General features: G+C 39.2%; 1 protein-coding gene across 4 annotated transcripts in view; it reads left to right on the forward strand.

The window, feature by feature from the left end:
• CD1H11orf49 (chromosome D1 C11orf49 homolog) overlaps positions 1 to 16,428 on the forward strand; it is a 197,045-nt gene that overhangs the window by 48,252 nt on the left and 132,365 nt on the right. For all 4 annotated transcript variants that reach the window (XM_045485089.1, XM_045485090.1, XM_045485091.1 and 1 more), the window contains exon 2: positions 788 to 890. In XM_045485089.1, the coding sequence (XP_045341045.1) occupies positions 788 to 890 (103 nt within the window). The remainder of the gene's footprint in view (positions 1 to 787; positions 891 to 16,428) is intronic.

Below are 16,428 nucleotides of genomic sequence, written 5' to 3' on the forward strand. Positions count from 1 at the left end.
CTCTCTCTCTCTCAAAAATAAAAATAAAAGTAAACAACAACAACAACAAAATAACTTTTAAAGCATTACTGAAGTTTTCATTAAATTTCCTTAAACTTTTTCAGGGAACTTTTTTATTATTAAAGAATTGAGTTTTCTTTGCAAGCAGATCATCCATGTTTTGGGCATGGCATCACTACTCCCTGGGTTAAGTTTCTGAGACATGCAGAAATGGAAGAGGGTGGAAAGAGGCAGAAAGAAAAGAATGGTGTTAAATGGTGCTCAAGCTCCTCACTGTCATTAATGTCACCCTCATCACTGAAATGAAGAATGAAGGGTTGATATTACTACTAATAGCCAAGGGGTGCTTGGGTGGCTCAGTCAGTTAGGCGTCTGACTCTTGATTTCAGCTCAGGTCATGGTCTCGTGGTTGGTGGGTTTGAGCCCCACGTCAGACTGTGCTGGCAGTGCAAAGAAAGCCTGCTTGGGATTCTCTTTCTGCCTCTCCCCATCTCTCTCTCTCTCTCTTTCTCTCTCTCTCTGTCTCAAAATAGATAAATAAACTTAAAAAAAATTTTAAAATACTAATAGCCAATCAGATGGTAATAGGTCATGTTCTACATTGTCTCCCATCCTACCCTGTGAGACCTTAGCTTAGTTAGGGCCAACAAATTTGGTTTGCCTATTCCAGTCCACTTTCTAGGGCAGAGCCAACATCTTGATGGACTTTTATGGCCTCCTAGTAGGACTAGGATGACTCATTTTCTATGTCTCTCACTTTCTCTTTTTATCTTCATTTTTCTTTCAGCCCAGCGACATGTCCTCACGTACATGGAAGATGCAGTGTGCCAACTGCTAGAGAACAAGGAAGATATTAGCCAGTACGGCATTGCCAGGTTCTTCACTGAATAGTAAGTACCTGAGTGCTTTGTCAATAGGGTGAGCCCAGAGAAAGCCCTTGGAAGCGGGCAAGGTACAGGAAGAATAGAGCAGGAAATTGTTGATTGTGCAGTGGCACTGAATGCTTGGTTTTGGCAGGTCGGCTGAGGGCTGCCCAAACATGTTTTGGAATATGCCTTTGGTGCAGCTAGTTTTGTCCAGTGGTTAAGTCTCATGAGTGGTCATGACTATCGTAGCTCAAGAACTAATTGATCAGTTAGATCTGTTTCTTTAGGTCCCTCTTATAATTTTTAACTTTCTCCATTATTCAGAATACTCCGTCTTGATTGCCTGTAGTCAGTGTTCCTTTAGCCTGTGTTTTTTTGCAGCTGGCCTTTCTCATGGAAACGCTTGGGATGGTTTCTCTCTGCAGTTTTCTTCCTACAGGATGCTGTGTCAATCAGCTAATGATTTAAGAGTATTTATAGAGGCAGAAGAGCTTTCATAGTTTATGTCTTTGAAAGGTTGTGTTTCTTTGTAAAGCATGCTTGGAGTGTGTAAAAGTCAAAATGATTACTGCTTTTTTAATATCACAGAACTGTTTTTGGGCTGAAAGAGAATCCATTTTAAATACCTTGGTCTTCATGAAAGGATGTGCTAAAGAAATAGAAAATGTTATTTTTATTTCCAAAATGCCATCACATATTTGTCTAATCATTTGGAATCTCCTTCCCTTTTTTATGGTTTGCTGGGAATCTTCTAAGGAAGAGTAGCCTCTAACAGGCTTCTATTTCAGAGGAATCATGAGCTCAAGTCCATCTTCCTTGAAAACAGATTTTTTTCCTTTCTGTGCTCCACAGCCTCTTTGAAGATCAGACAGCTTTTCTAACAGCCTAACAGCCTAACAGCCTGGTTTGCTGTTAGGGGAATTCTTGACTCTCCCTAGCTCTTTTGCCAAGCTAGAGGCCTTTCAAATAAAACCTAGATGTCTTATGGATTGGAATTTCAAGTCCCCAGGAAAAAGAGGCTCTGTAGGCACAGAGCTGGTCCCTTCTCCCAGTCCTCTAAAGGAGGATCAAGAAAGGAATTTTCCTTGTTCCCATGGTGTGGGCTGAAGCAAATGAGGTGGGCAGGGAATAAAGACTGAGATTGAATAGCTTTGCTTGCTCTTACAGAACTGACAAGCCTACGGGTCAAGTTTCTAGGCCATTTAATCTGTACCAGCACTCCTGAGACTTCTTGCCAAGTGAAATATGACTCTTCTGGGGGCAATGCTTCTTCCTGTTTTGTTTTGTTTTGTTTTGTTTTCCCCATTTTACTCTACCTTCCTCCTCACCCCCACCATCTCCTGTATAAGTCTTTTTCCTGCCACGCTGGTTCCCTGAGGGTAGGCATCATGTCCTCCTCATCTTTGTGTTCCTAGTGCCTGGCATGATGTTTAGCACATAATAGACGGTAGGTGAATATTTGTTGAATACACAGCTGTATCTATATTTTAAGTTATTGCATACTGTTTACTCTTATTCTTGATCATAATAAGGAATAAGGACTTTCTCTTGCTTTTTCTCTCTTTTTTGTTGATTCTTTTTGATAAAGCTCTCTATTCTGCCATATAAGAAGCTGTATACTGTACATGTAGCACTCCAAAAGTGAACCCAGCTGGTCTCTATAACTGATACTGAACTCTGTAGAGCAAATAGTAAAGCTTATAACTGTTTCAAAATGCTATCGAATGCTATTAACTGTAGCTTTTACCCACCAGTACACTGTTGAAAAATATATTAAGATTTTCCATAGCACTGATAGAAATCTAGCTGCTAAGTAAGCTGTTTCTTGCCCTCAGGAAACTAAAACTTACAAGATGTGTGTGAGTGGCACACACCTGACACTTTTCAGAAATCATATTGGCCCAAGGCAAGTTATTTTGAGAAATGAACTAGCGTCAAAGCTCCAAACTCTTGGGGCACCTGGGTGGCTCAGTTGCTTAAGTGTCTGACTCTTGATTTCGGCTCAGGTCATGATCTCACAGTTTGTGGGATCAAGCCCCACATTGGGCTCTGTGCTGATAGTATGGAAACTGCTTGGGAATCTCTCTCTCCTCCACTCTCTCTGCCCTTTCGCCACTCGTGCTCTGTCTCTCAAAATAAATAAATAAACTAAAAACAAAAACGAGCCAAAAAATCTTAAAACCAAAAAACAAACAAACAAAAAACTTGAAAGGTGCAGACATACGATGAAATCGAAGGCGGTATTTGGTAGACAAGGAGACCTGGGTGGTAAAAGCTCCTGATTTTCTTTGATTATGAATTTTATTTATCCAGTGAAAATCCTTCTTCCTTAGGCCTCAGTTTTGTACCAATTCGTAGCAGTATAATGTAGGGAAAAGAGCAGTGCCCTAGGAAGAAGAGTTCCTTATTCTTAACAGTCCTCACTCTATAATCTTGGGCAATTTCTGCAGTTTTCTGGGCTTCAGTTGCCACAGCTATGATATAGGTATAATAAAATCTGTTGTTCTAATAATAATAACAATGTAGCAATTATACACTATAATGAGCAGTTTTTAATGAAACTCGTACTGTGTCTCAGCCACTATAATTCTTTGAAGTAGGTACTATTATTATCACCTCTGCTTTATAGATAAGGAAACCAAGGCTCATAAAGGTTAAAATAGCTTCTTTAAATTCACAAGCTAGTAAGTGACAGAGTTGGGATCACAAACTCGTAAGTGACAGCGTTGGGAATCAAGTCTTGTCTGGAGTATTTCAAAGGCTACTATTCTCTACTGCCTCTAAGTCGCTATACTGCCTAACATTGCTAGAGACCTACCCAGATCGTTTTTGGAGGTCTCTTCTAGCTATAGTTTCTAAATTCTTTGAAATTTCCTTTATGAACTATACTCCACAAAGGTTATCACATAACCTTGTCTGGTGACCTTAGCTCGTTGCCATTTAAATGTTTAGTATTGGCCTTCTTAGGGGATACAATTGGAACTGGCTCTAAACAATAGGAAGCAGGATTTTTTAGAAAATATGTTAACAGTACACTTCCATCTCTCAGTTTCAAGTTCATACCTTGGGATTTTCGTGCACTTAATGATGGATGATTTACCTATAAACAATGATAAAAGTACTCTTTCAAATTGTTTTTGGAATGCTTTTCTGTTGATTTTCTTCTGTGGGTCTGCTTGTCTTCTCACCTGCGCTGTCATTTCTTAGTTGTTGGTGTTTTCCAACAAATCCATGATTGTTCCAGCAAATCTGCGTAAGCTGCAAAACACAAGGAGCTAAGCTGTACTGTGTGTGTATGTCTGTAAGACTGTGAGCTCTTTAGATCATATTCCTCTGGACACTCTTGAAAGAAGGATACTAAATCCCAGAGGATTTTCTTTTATGTCGTATGCAACCTCTACCTCTGAATGTTGTCTTTCAACCAGTGGAAGGTAAAAGGAATTAATAGCAAGAGGTGCCACTCTAAGAATAGACCAAGTGTCAGCACGGGGTCAGGACCTCTGAAGAAGTACATCCAAGAAAATGAGGCCAGAGTAGCTGTAACTTAGAAACCACAGCAGAGTGTGACCAGGTTCTTGTGGTAAAGATAAAATGAGAAATGTGGTTTTTCAAGACATTGGAAAATAATGATGAGAGAAAACCAGGCTGAAATCTGAGAATTCCTATCAGGATTGGGAACTATTCTTCACAGGCTAAATTGATAGTTACAACACTGTGGCATCAGGGAGCTTGACCTCCACATACTAATATAGAAACGAATGATGCTCTGTGGTCTTGGTTGGTGGGCCCAGGAGGGCTCTTTCTTATGATCAAGTGTCTTGTTTTTGTTTCTTTTTCAATGATGGTTTTAGCTTCTTGGGGATGCTTTCATGATGACTGTTTTGGTTGCAAGTACACAGATTACCTTCATTGATAGAGGTTTATTTTAAGGCTATGTAAGAATATAAGACAGCATTCACCCATGAATTCATTCCATAATTATTTTTGAGTACTTACTATGCACCTATGTGTAGTAGGCAGTGGAGCTATAGTAGTGAGCAAGACAAATAAGGTGATTCTTGTCATGGACCTAAGGGGTTAGTGAGGGAGATAGTCAATAAATAAGTAAACTGATGAGGACAATAGCAAAAGCTGATAGGTAATAAATACTTGCTGTGTGCTAGGCGCTGTTCGAAGCATTTCAAATGTATTATTTCATTTAATTCTCCCAATACTATGAGCTGGGGTTTTAATATTCTCTTCATTTTTTTCCACATCAGGCAATGCAGGTGCACAAAAGTCACGTTCCCAAGGTTACACAGCTGATGGTCATATCAAGGCAAATAACACGGAAGTCACTAGGGTGATGTGATATACAGGATAGCCAGGAAGACTTCTTGGAAATGGCATTTGAGGGCTTCTCCCAGGGATGATTGGCTCATCACATTGAAGAGCCAATAAGTTATGTCTGTTCAGGTGACTCACCTTCTTCTTGTCTACCTTTGTTATCTAAGCTTTCCAAAAAAATCATTTGATTGATTGTATTTCCTGCTACCCAGAATGGAATAACCGTAATAGGCAGTGATCCGGGAAAAGCCACGTTACAAGTAATTGGCTTCCCTATGCATCAATCATTTATCATAAGGGAAAGTAATAAAATAATTAGACATAAAAATTACCTGTGTTGTCTAATATCTAATAGAAATATGAAGATTGAAATCTTAGTGTTTAGAAAAAGAGCATTAATAACTATATCTTGATATATATTAATCATCAGAATTCACTTGGAAATTTGCATACCTCTTTTAATATACTCTTGCAGTAAAAAGCACTGGCATCAAATCCTCCCTTCTTTATTGTTTTGATTAGAATAAATCTGTGAAATGTGAACACTAATTCACTCCTGGAGACAAAAAGGAAGTTCCAAGAGTGCATATTCCTAAATCACTTAAAATGTAACTCTAATGAAAACAACCCATGATTATAAAATATGTATTGTTTCTTCCTTTTTTAAACAGGTGCTCTAAGCCCTATGAAAGATGACCCACTTTTCTCCTAGGTAATCTAGAACAGTCAGAGTATAAGCGTGCAGTTCTAAAGTTGGCAGATTTTTTAAGATTATCCATCATCCAGGATTTAAGTAATGTTTTGGGTTCTTCTTGTGCCCATGGTAACAAAGGAGCAGTTTTGGAGCAACAAGAAACACATCAGAACAAATCAGGACTTCATGGATTTCCAGGTTCATAGCTTTGAATGAGGGATGGACTTGAGACTTCTCTGGGCCATTTCTGCTCCGTGTTTTCCCTTCTTATTGTTGTTAAATTGAGCCAAATGTGCTGTGGTGAAGTAATGGTGACTAATCCTATTATAGGCTTCTTCAAAAGGGTATTGCTTCTCCCTGCAAACCACCCCCCCCCCATCTTTTTTCCATAGTTCAGTTCTTAGCTGGAGTTGACACACTATAACAGAAAATGACCCATTTCTCATTGTCAGCATCTGGATTCTCACAGACTGAGATAATTGCCAAGAATAGATTTATTTTGCCTTGAGCTGGAGCAATCCTGTCCTCACTGTTATTGGCTCAGGCACTTCTGTTAAGATGTCATTTGTAAAACCTATAGAGGATTCTGGTTCTTTTCTATGTTACCAGGGGTATCCTATAGCAAAAGTACTCCAGAGAGACATAGTGGTGAGTAGAGAGTCACCAAAGTCGATTTTGAAACTTAAAAATCCAGGTTCATCAAGGATATAAGCAGCTGCTTACTTGCTTAGAATCCGTCACTCTCTTCAGTCCCTTCATGTTTTGATTACAGGAAAACCATCCAGCAGCACTTGACCTGGTAACTGAGGAAGCCATTTCACAGCCCACTGGTCCCCTGACTCATTTAGAAGTCAGAGTCAAAGGTTGTGGAAGTAATAATTGGGCCCAGATTCTCCCTGTCAGGAGAGACCTTACTTCCCCACCTCTTCCCTTCTGCAAGTTAAGAGAAACTTAGCTGTTGTGAAACCATTCAGTAAGAGGAAATGAAGGAACTCCATCCTTGGCTGAAGTATTCTCAAGAACAAGTGATGTTATTTCTGTTTTCATGGGAGCTGCTTTTATAGCTAGCTAGTATAAAATTTAGGTATAATTTTCTACCCAAAAATATTTCCCCGTAGAGAAATTACTTGACTTATTTTAATCTATAAGTAATACAAGGAATCTTTACTTGGTCCAATCCACGTGTTGATCTTTCTTCTCATTCCACCGCTCTGATAATTCCCCAAGTCCCTGTCTGGAAATCAGGTAGACACACACAGATGTGAATGAACAGATCAGTAGCGCTATTAGAAATGTGAAATAGCTCATCAGAAGTCAAGAAACTTTAGTTCATCAACAGCAGAACCATTTAAATTCAACAGTGTTTCTAATTTCTTCCATAATTTGCTTAGAACTCTAGAAGATCTGTGGTGCTGGCAGCACAGGCCTGGCACAAGAGCAGGAAAGAATGACACATTCTGGCACCTTTAGCCAGAAGGTCTTTAATGAACTGGGATGGGGGTGGAGGGGATGGAAGGGAAGGCGGAGGGACAGTGAGGATTTTGGCAGCCACACAAAGATTCTTCTTCCCTGAGAAAAGTGAAATGAAAGTCAAATGAAGCTTCTCTCTGTTACTATGATTTGCTAAGATGTTTGTCTGTCTCTTAGCTTCCAGCCCCATGGCAGGTGCATCTTTACAGTCAGTGACTTCCCCACAAAACAAATTGTTTCTCAGGATCCCTCAACAGGGGTCATGTCCAACCAATTTCCTGCCCAAGGCCATAACTGTGATTCCTTCCTTCAGCTATCAGATGCAGTCTGACCAGCACAGTGGAAACCATCTTACCAGAAAATGTCACGAGCATGTACATTTACATTAGGGACACGTTGACCTGAGTTCTGGCTGAGTTCTAGGGCTGTGACAGTCAGTAATGCTGTTTCTGGGGTGGCCACAGAAGCAGCCTTGAGTTCATCCCTTTGTCATTAAATAACATCAACAGCAAACGTCTTTGTTAATGTCCTCGTGTTATATTTTCCAGGTCGAGATCATGCTAGGGATAATAATACCTATCTCACAGGGTTGTTGTACAAATGAAGTAAAATGACATGTATAAAATGGCTGGCTATCTAGAATTCATTCTTATTTTCAAATGGTCTTAGAATTAAAGATTTTGAGGACTTTTTAGTCTCTCTTGTCTTCTGTAATACCTCTTGCTTACTCTGCCTTTTGTGTGCTTTTTTGGAGATTAAAGGCATTTGATGATTTTCTGCATCACCATTAGCCATTTAGTGTTAGCCACTTTACTCATCATTTGGTTCATTCAGAGAAAGGTCTAGGAAAGCTTTTCTGTCTTCCCTTTTCCCACCACTAAGCCATTTTCTCACTTCCTGGCTATACCCTCTTCTCTCTGGCTGCCAAGATGAAAAACTTCAAGGTGTAATAGGAGACCTGAGCTAGTCAAGTCTATCCAACTTGCATTGTTCCTACTCTAAGCTCTAGCGGTACAGGGATGTGCTCAGGGTAATGAAAAGCAGACGTTCTCTGCTGAGGTCATGGCTCCTCATGCTGGCAGCCTGCTGCAGGAAGCTGTTTATCTGTGCTTGCTGAGCCAAACTCCAGCCTCCCAACAGTTGGAATGTATTGAGAAACCACAGAGCCCAAAGAGACAACGTTACACAGGCAGTTCCAGGCAGGGAGAGTATATTTACACCATACAAGCCATACAAGCTACAGTTTACATGTGTGGGGATAATTGCTCATCTGCACACTCTCAAACTGCACCTTCTATGCAATATATATGCCCTCTCAAGGGGGTTTAACCTGGAGAATTGTACTGCTGTATCCAAAATGCCCCAAACACCTACTATATAGTACTTGCCATAAGGAAAAAGAGGTATTATAGAAAATTTGATGTAAAAACCACCTTTTTAAGGTAGTGTTTTTCTGAGTCAAATTTGATGCTTAGAATCTTGAACCATACAGACCCCGACTCTAAAGCATCCCATAACATTGTTCCTTGCATGGTTTTTCCAACTACATGTTTTTCTTATCTCTTTACCAAAACATCAAGTATCGTTATAGTTTCAAATGTGACTGTAAGATATGGTCCCTTGCCTAGAAGGGGATGTAATCTGCTTAAGGAGATAATGCTTACTGATTAGCAAACAATTAAAGAGCCATTTCAAGACCTTATACAATGGCATTAAGTTGTGCTCCGAGGTCTGAGAATAAGGAGAAATAATGGGTACTAGAGAAGTTAAATGAGGCATCATAGAAGAGTGTGTCTTGACTTGTGTGATGGTTAATTTTGTATGTCATCTTGATTAGGCTAGGGTATGCCCAGACAGCTGGTAAAACATTATTTCTGAATAGTCCTGTGAGGGTGTTTTCAGAAGAGATTAGCGTTTGCATTGGTAGACTTTAAAGAAGATCCACTCGCATCAGTGTGGGTGGGCATCACCCTGTTCCTTGAGGACCTGATTAGAACAAAAAGGTAGAAGAAGAGTGAATTTTTTGTTTGGTTTTTTGTTTTTTGTTTTTGTTTGGCTTTAGCTGGGACATCCATTATCTCCCACCTTCGGACATCAGTGCCTTTGAATTTAGACTAGAACTTACATCATTGTCCCTCTGATTCTTGGGCCTTTGGACTCAGACTGGGACTTAACACCACTGACTCCCCTGGCTCTTAGGCTTACAGACTTGGATTGAATTACGCTACTGACTCACCTAGTTCCCCAGATTGCTGATGGCAGATCATGGGCCTTCTCGGCTTCCATTATCACGTGAGCCAATTCCATAATAACATAAGCTAAGTCTCTTCTTGTATATACAGTTTACCCTTGACCAGCACAGGGTTAGGGATGTCAATCCCCAACACAGTCAAAAATCCATGTATAACTTTTGACTCCTTGAACAACTTTACTAATAGCCTACTGTTGACCAGAAGTTGATCACACAGTTGATTAACATGTGTTTTGTATGTTATATTTACTATATTTTTACAATACTATATTTTTACAATACTATATTTAAAAATACTATATTTTTACAATAAAGCTAGAGGAAAGAAAATGTTATTAAGAAAATAACAAAGAAGAGAAATTTCAGAGTACTGTACTATAAAAAAAATCTGTGTGTAAGTTGACCCGCACAGTTTATATTTGTGTTGACCAAGCATCAACTGTATGTATGTATCTACTGCTGGTTCTGTTTTTCTGGAGAACACTGACTAATACAACCTGGAAAGGTGAATAGAATTTGGATAAGCAAACAAGAAAGAAATATTTTTATGTGACATGAAAGTACTATAACATAGTGGTTAACAACACAGACTTTGCAGTCAGATCTATGTGTGAGGGCCTGCCACTTACTAGTATGTGAGCTTATGCAGGTTGCTTAGTCTCATCTATAAAAGAGAGAGACTCATATATAAAATAGAAAGTTCCACGTTGCATAATTATTGGAAGGATAATGAATATAAAGTGTTTGGTATTCTACCTATGATGTACTAAGTGTTGAATGAATGGTAGCTACTGCCACTGTTGTTGTTTGTGCATTCAACAAATATTTATCGAATGCCTTTGTGTTAGTCAGTATTCTAGACACTGGGGGATACAGCAATGAAAAACAGATTAAAAAAAAAAATCCCAGCTTTCATGGAGCTTCCCTTCTGACATTAGCTTTCATTCTGAAACTGTATTTTACGTTTTTTCCTCTTGTAATAATTTTAGACTTATAAAAAAGTTGTAAAAATAACATAGAGTTACCATATCCCTTTCACCCAACTTCCAGTAATGTTAACATCTTCTCTAACTATAGTATAATTTTGAAAATCAGTTCATTGAAAACTATTAACTATCTATGGACATTATTAGAATTTGCACCTTGATTTTTGAAGGGTAATTTTTTCTGGTATAAGTTCTAGGTTGGCAGTTATATTAGTACTTTGAAGACACTATTCCATTATCTTCTAATTTCCGCTGTTTCTGTTGAGAAGTATCAGTCATTCTTACACCTTTGAAAAATAATCTGTCCTTTGGCTACTCCTTGGATATTTCTCCTTGGTCTTGGTTTTTGATAGTTTTACTATGATGTGCCTAGGTTTGCTTTTCTTTATATTTAAACCACCTAGGGTTCTTAGTGCTCCTCAAACCTGGAATTTGATGTCTTTTATCAGTTTTTGAAAGTTCTCAATTTTTAGCTTTTCAGATTTGCTTCTGTTCCACTATCTTTACTCCTTGTGGGATTCCAATTATACAATCCAATTATATAAACATTAGACCTCTTATGTACTTCTCTGCATTTTTCATCATTTTGTCTTATATGGTTCCTTATGGATATTTTTTTCTGACCTATTTCCCAGTTCATTAATTCCCATTTCATTTATGTGTAATTTGCTGTTAAACCCATGTACTGAGTTATTAATTCCAATTCATGTTTTATTTTTGTTTTGTTTTTTTAAATATCTTACTGTAATACTTTTAATCAGTCTGTTTTAAATACAAAAGAGGGGGAAAGTTGCAAGCTGGGGGAAACTGTGAATGTTGAAAGTGAGTTTGAAAAACCTTAGGATTTGTTTATTAGTGTTTCTCATACTTCTCTTAGTCTTGCTTCCCATAGTACATCTTCGTTTTCTTTTTTATTCCCAGTATTGAAGATTTTATTATTTATTAAAATTTTTTTTAATGTTTATTTAATTGAGAGAGAGAGAGAAAGAGAAGGGGATGGGGAGGGAGAGGGAGACACAGAATCTGAAGCAGGCTCTAGACTCTGAGCTGTCAGCACAGAGCCAGATGGGGGCTAGAATTCATGAACCGTGAGATCATGACCTGAGCTGAAGTCAGACGCTTAACTGACTGAGCCACCTCAAGCACCTCAAAGATTTTAATTTACTTTACTTTCTGTAGTTTATTATGAAAACCTTATATAGTTTAAAACTACTATTTTAGTTTGTTTATTAGAGGCTTTTTTTTTTTCAAGAGGAGTTTTAGGATCACAGCAAAATTGAGAGGAAGGTAGAGATTTCCTATGTATCCCTGCCCCCAAAATGCAAAGGCAACATTTATTTTTATTTTTATTATCATTACCAACATCTCCTACCAGAATGGCATATTTGTTACAATTGATGAACCTACATTGACAAAGCACAATCACCTAAAGTTCACAGTGTACCTTACTGTTCTCACTCTTGGTATTGTACATTCTATGGTTTTGGACAGATGTATAATGACATATGGCCATCATTATGGTATCATACAGAGTATTTTCACTGCTCTAAAAATTCTCTGTGTTCTTCCTGTTTATCCCGTCTTCCCACCCAATTCCCAGCAACCACTGATCTTTTTACTGTCCTCATAATTTTGCCTTTTCCAGATATTGTATACTTGAAATCATACAGTTTATAACCTTTCCCATTTATTTATTTATTTATTTATTTTTAAACTTTTATTTATGCAAGTAATCTCTACACTCAGTGTGGGGCTTGAACTCACAACCCTGAGATCAAGAGTTGCATGTTCTTCTGACTGAGCCAGCCAGGTGCCCAATTATTGTATTTTTTAGTTCAAGAATTACCATTTAGTTTTTTTATGGTTCTTTACAAATTTTTAGCCTTCATTTTCTTGAACATGGTAAAGCAAGCTTATTTAAAAGTCCATAATTCAAAATCTGGATTCCTTATGGGTCTGTGTCTATTACCTATTCTATCTCTTGAGTTTTTACTCCATTGTCTTAAATTGTAGCATACTGTTTTCCTTCAGTTGAGTGTTGTACTTTGTATATGAAAAATTCTAGAGATAATGTAAAGCCTAGAATGCTATTATCTTTCTTCAGAGAGGATTTATATTTGCTTCTGACAGATGGTTTGAACACTAGCAATCCTGGATTACCTCAATCCAGTCAAGGGGTTGGAATAATTTGAAGCTAGGCTTAAGTATCAGGGAGGGCTGATCTATTTTTAAATTTTTTTTTAACGTTTATTTATTTTTGAGACAGAGACAGAGCATGAACGGGGGAGGGTCAGAGAGAGAGGGAGACACAGAATCTGAAACAGGCTCCAGGCTCTGAGCGGTCAGCACAGAGCCCGATGCGGGGCTCGAACTCACGGACAGCGAGATCATGACCTGAGCCAAAGTCGGCCGCTTAACCAACTGAGCCACCCAGGCGCCCCATGGGCTGATCTATTTTTAGATATAGCCTTTCAGGGTGCCAACCAGATCCTTAGGGATATACCACAGTCCCTCTACCCAGTCTGGGTGAGTTCTGAGCTCCAGGTTTTTGACTGCCAAACCTCAAGAGTCATTTGAAAATTCAGGAACTTAACATTAATTAAAAACTATTACCTGTTCAGTCTATCATCTTCCTCTTTCAGGACCAGCAGAAGCCCGTGAAACTACTAGTGGGTGTCATGATATCTTATTTTTGAAGGGGTGGTGAGTATAAATGATACTATGAGGTTCTGGGCTAACTTTAATGTGATATGAAAATATTTGAGGTTTCTGGGGCACCTGGGTGGCTTAGTCAGTTTAGCATCCAACTTCAGCTCAAGTCATGATCTCACAGTTCATGAGTTTGAGTCCCACATTGGGTTCTCTGCTATCAGTGCAGAGCCTGCTTTGGATCCTCTGCCTCCCTCTGTCTCTGTCCCTCCCCTACTCAGGCTTTCTCTCTCTCTCTCTCTCTCTCAAAAATAAACAAAAATATTTTTAAATGTTTGAGGTCTGTATTACTGACAAAATCACACATGCTGCTAATTCTACTATGTGTGTGTATAAATACACACACACACATATATACATATATACACATATATGTATGTGTGTATGTATACATATACATGTGTGTGTGTGTGTGTGTGTGTGTGTGTGTGTGTATATATATATATATATAAAGGAAATACTAAATTCCAGTTAATGGTTTATAAAAATAAAGATGCAATCTTTTTCTATCCAAGTTTGTGCATTCCTTTAATTCAATCCATGGACTCTTCTGTTTAGAATTCCTGTTTATGGGGAGAAGTGGCACCAAATGCTAGGCTAACTTCTCTGGGTTTTATTCTCCTCTCATAACTTGGCCTTGTCATTCTTCATTTGCCTTGGTGGCTCTCTCATACTTTAAACAGATGCTTTTAATAATTCATCTAGTTTTCCTCAGCCAGAAATGTTGGTCTAAATTACCTAGTCTACCTTTATTGTAAAAGGAAGTATTTTCAGACTTTTGTTCTAGCAGAATGTAATTATATTAGCAGCAGTAGAAAATATACACAGAAAGAGGTCGTAAAAGAGTCTAAATTGACTTGTGGAGGACTAGTCCGTGTTGAAAAGTAACAAACAAGGAAATGTATAATTAGGATAGGGCCGGTTTACAGGAGGCTCAATTATGTTGAAATAAGAAGAAAGACAAACGACAGCACCTTGTAAAGGCTGAGAACTAACACTATGTCACTTCTAAGGCTAAGTCACAAAAGGCCATGTAGATTGTGCCTTGGTCTCTGGGAACTCACTTTTCAGACATTCCCTCTCGGGAGTTGCCAAAGATTCTACTGACCAGTTGCCAAACTTTAAGAAGCCCAGCTATAAGTTTGGTCTTTGAGTCTAGGTGTCTGACATGTGAGGAAGAAGCTTCTACATAATTTTATCCCTAAAAAATAAATGGCTGATTCAAGTCTTCCCAATTCAGGTCCAGACATATAGTAGAGACAAGCTATCTCTACTGTACTCTGTATATTTTCTGACCTACCGAATCCATGAGTATAATAAAACTGTTATTTTTTTTTTTTTTTTTATGCCACTAAGTTTACTATGGCTTGTTGTGCAGCAATAGATGATTGGAACAAAATTTGTTATTGGGAGTGAGGTGCTACAGTTACAAAAACCTCAAACATATGTCATTGGCTTTGAGACCAGACAATAGGCAGAAACCAGAAGGACCTTGAGGAGACTGACAGTGGAAGTCTGATGGGCCTCAAGTAGACATCTTTAAGAAGATAAAACTGAGAGAATGAATACATACAAATATCAATGTACTTGCTTCAGTCAGAGTCCTGGCAGTTAACAGATAATACATTTAAGAAGGGTAGCTGGCAGTGGGGTGGGGGGGGGACTGGGTGGCTCAGTAGGTTAAGCGTCCATCATGATCTCACAGTTCGTTATCAAGCCCCACATCGGGCTCTGTGCTGACAGTTTGGGGCCTGGAGCCTGCTTTGGATTCTATGTCTCCCTCTCTCTCTGCCCCAACCCCTCCTTGCACTCTCTCTCTCTCTCTCTCTCAAAAGTGAAGATTAAAAAATTAAAAAAAAAAAAAAGAAAGAAAGAAAAGAAGGGTATCTGGGGAAAGTTTTAAAAAGAGAATATCGGGGCGCCTGGGTGGCGCAGTCGGTTAAGCGTCCGACTTCAGCCAGGTCACGATCTCGCGGTCCGTGAGTTCGAGCCCCGCGTCGGGCTCTGGGCTGATGGCTCAGAGCCTGGAGCCTGTTTCCGATTCTGTGTCTCCCTCTCTCTCTGCCCCTCCCCCGTTCATGCTCTGTCTCTCTCTGTCCCAAAAATAAAGTTGAAAAAAAAAATTTTTTTTAAAAGAGAATATTTACAAAGGTGTGGAAAGGATTAAGGGAAAGTGGATTACCCCAGAGCTAGCAGCAGTTAAGATCTGTTATTACCCCAAGCCTGAAGAGACAAGTGAAGGGAGTGGTTTCTTGAATCTAGAAAGAGTAGGAACCATCTAACATAAGCTGTGACCTTCAGTAGAGGAACAGAGCCAACCCCAATCCACAGCTGACTGGCAGGAAGAGAATACAATACCCCAAGCTCATTCTGTCTCCTCCCACCCTTGAGTCTCTTGCCAATACCTCCCTCTGGCTTTAACCCAAATGAGAAGCTACAGCAAGGGAGTCTATGGACTAAAACCTATACAGATCAGGGGCGTCTGGGTCACTGAATTGGTTAGGCGGCTGACTTTTGATTTCACCTCAGGTCATGATCTCAGGGCTTGTGGGTTCTAGCCCTGTGTTGGGCTCTGTGCTGACAGAGCAGAGCCTGCTTGGGATTCACTCTCTCCCTCTCTCTCTCTCTCTGCCCCCCTCTCCCCCAAGATCAAGAATTGCATGCTCTTCCGACTGAGCCAGCCAGGTGCCCAGTGGACTGCCTATCTTTTTCTAGCTACCTACAGTAAAATGTGAGAGAGATGAACTAAAGAATAAACTATTTTGTTTTCAAGTAGAATTTAGAGGAAATAGAGCTCAGGACAATCTTTCAAACCAGCAAAAACTATTCAAAAGTAAGAAACTGCCTTAAGACACAGATCAAATCCAGAGTGGTAGCATAGAAATGTGGTCTAAGGGTAAAGATGAACCCTTTGTTAGAACCTTAGCAAGGGTTCTAGCTGGAGCCTCATAGACTCTTTCAGATGGCCAATAGGCCTAAGGATCTAAAGAGTGTTGTCCCACAGCAGCCTGATAGGGAGCCCAAATAGGGAAGAGCCAGTCTCAACGAGATTCGTGGACAAAGCTTTTGTCTAATGGAGTAAACCCCAATAAAGTTAATAGAAAAACCATCACCATCGTTTTTAAG

This window comes from Leopardus geoffroyi, chromosome D1 (assembly GCF_018350155.1).
Source record: "Leopardus geoffroyi isolate Oge1 chromosome D1, O.geoffroyi_Oge1_pat1.0, whole genome shotgun sequence".
Taxonomy (NCBI): domain Eukaryota; kingdom Metazoa; phylum Chordata; class Mammalia; order Carnivora; family Felidae; genus Leopardus; species Leopardus geoffroyi.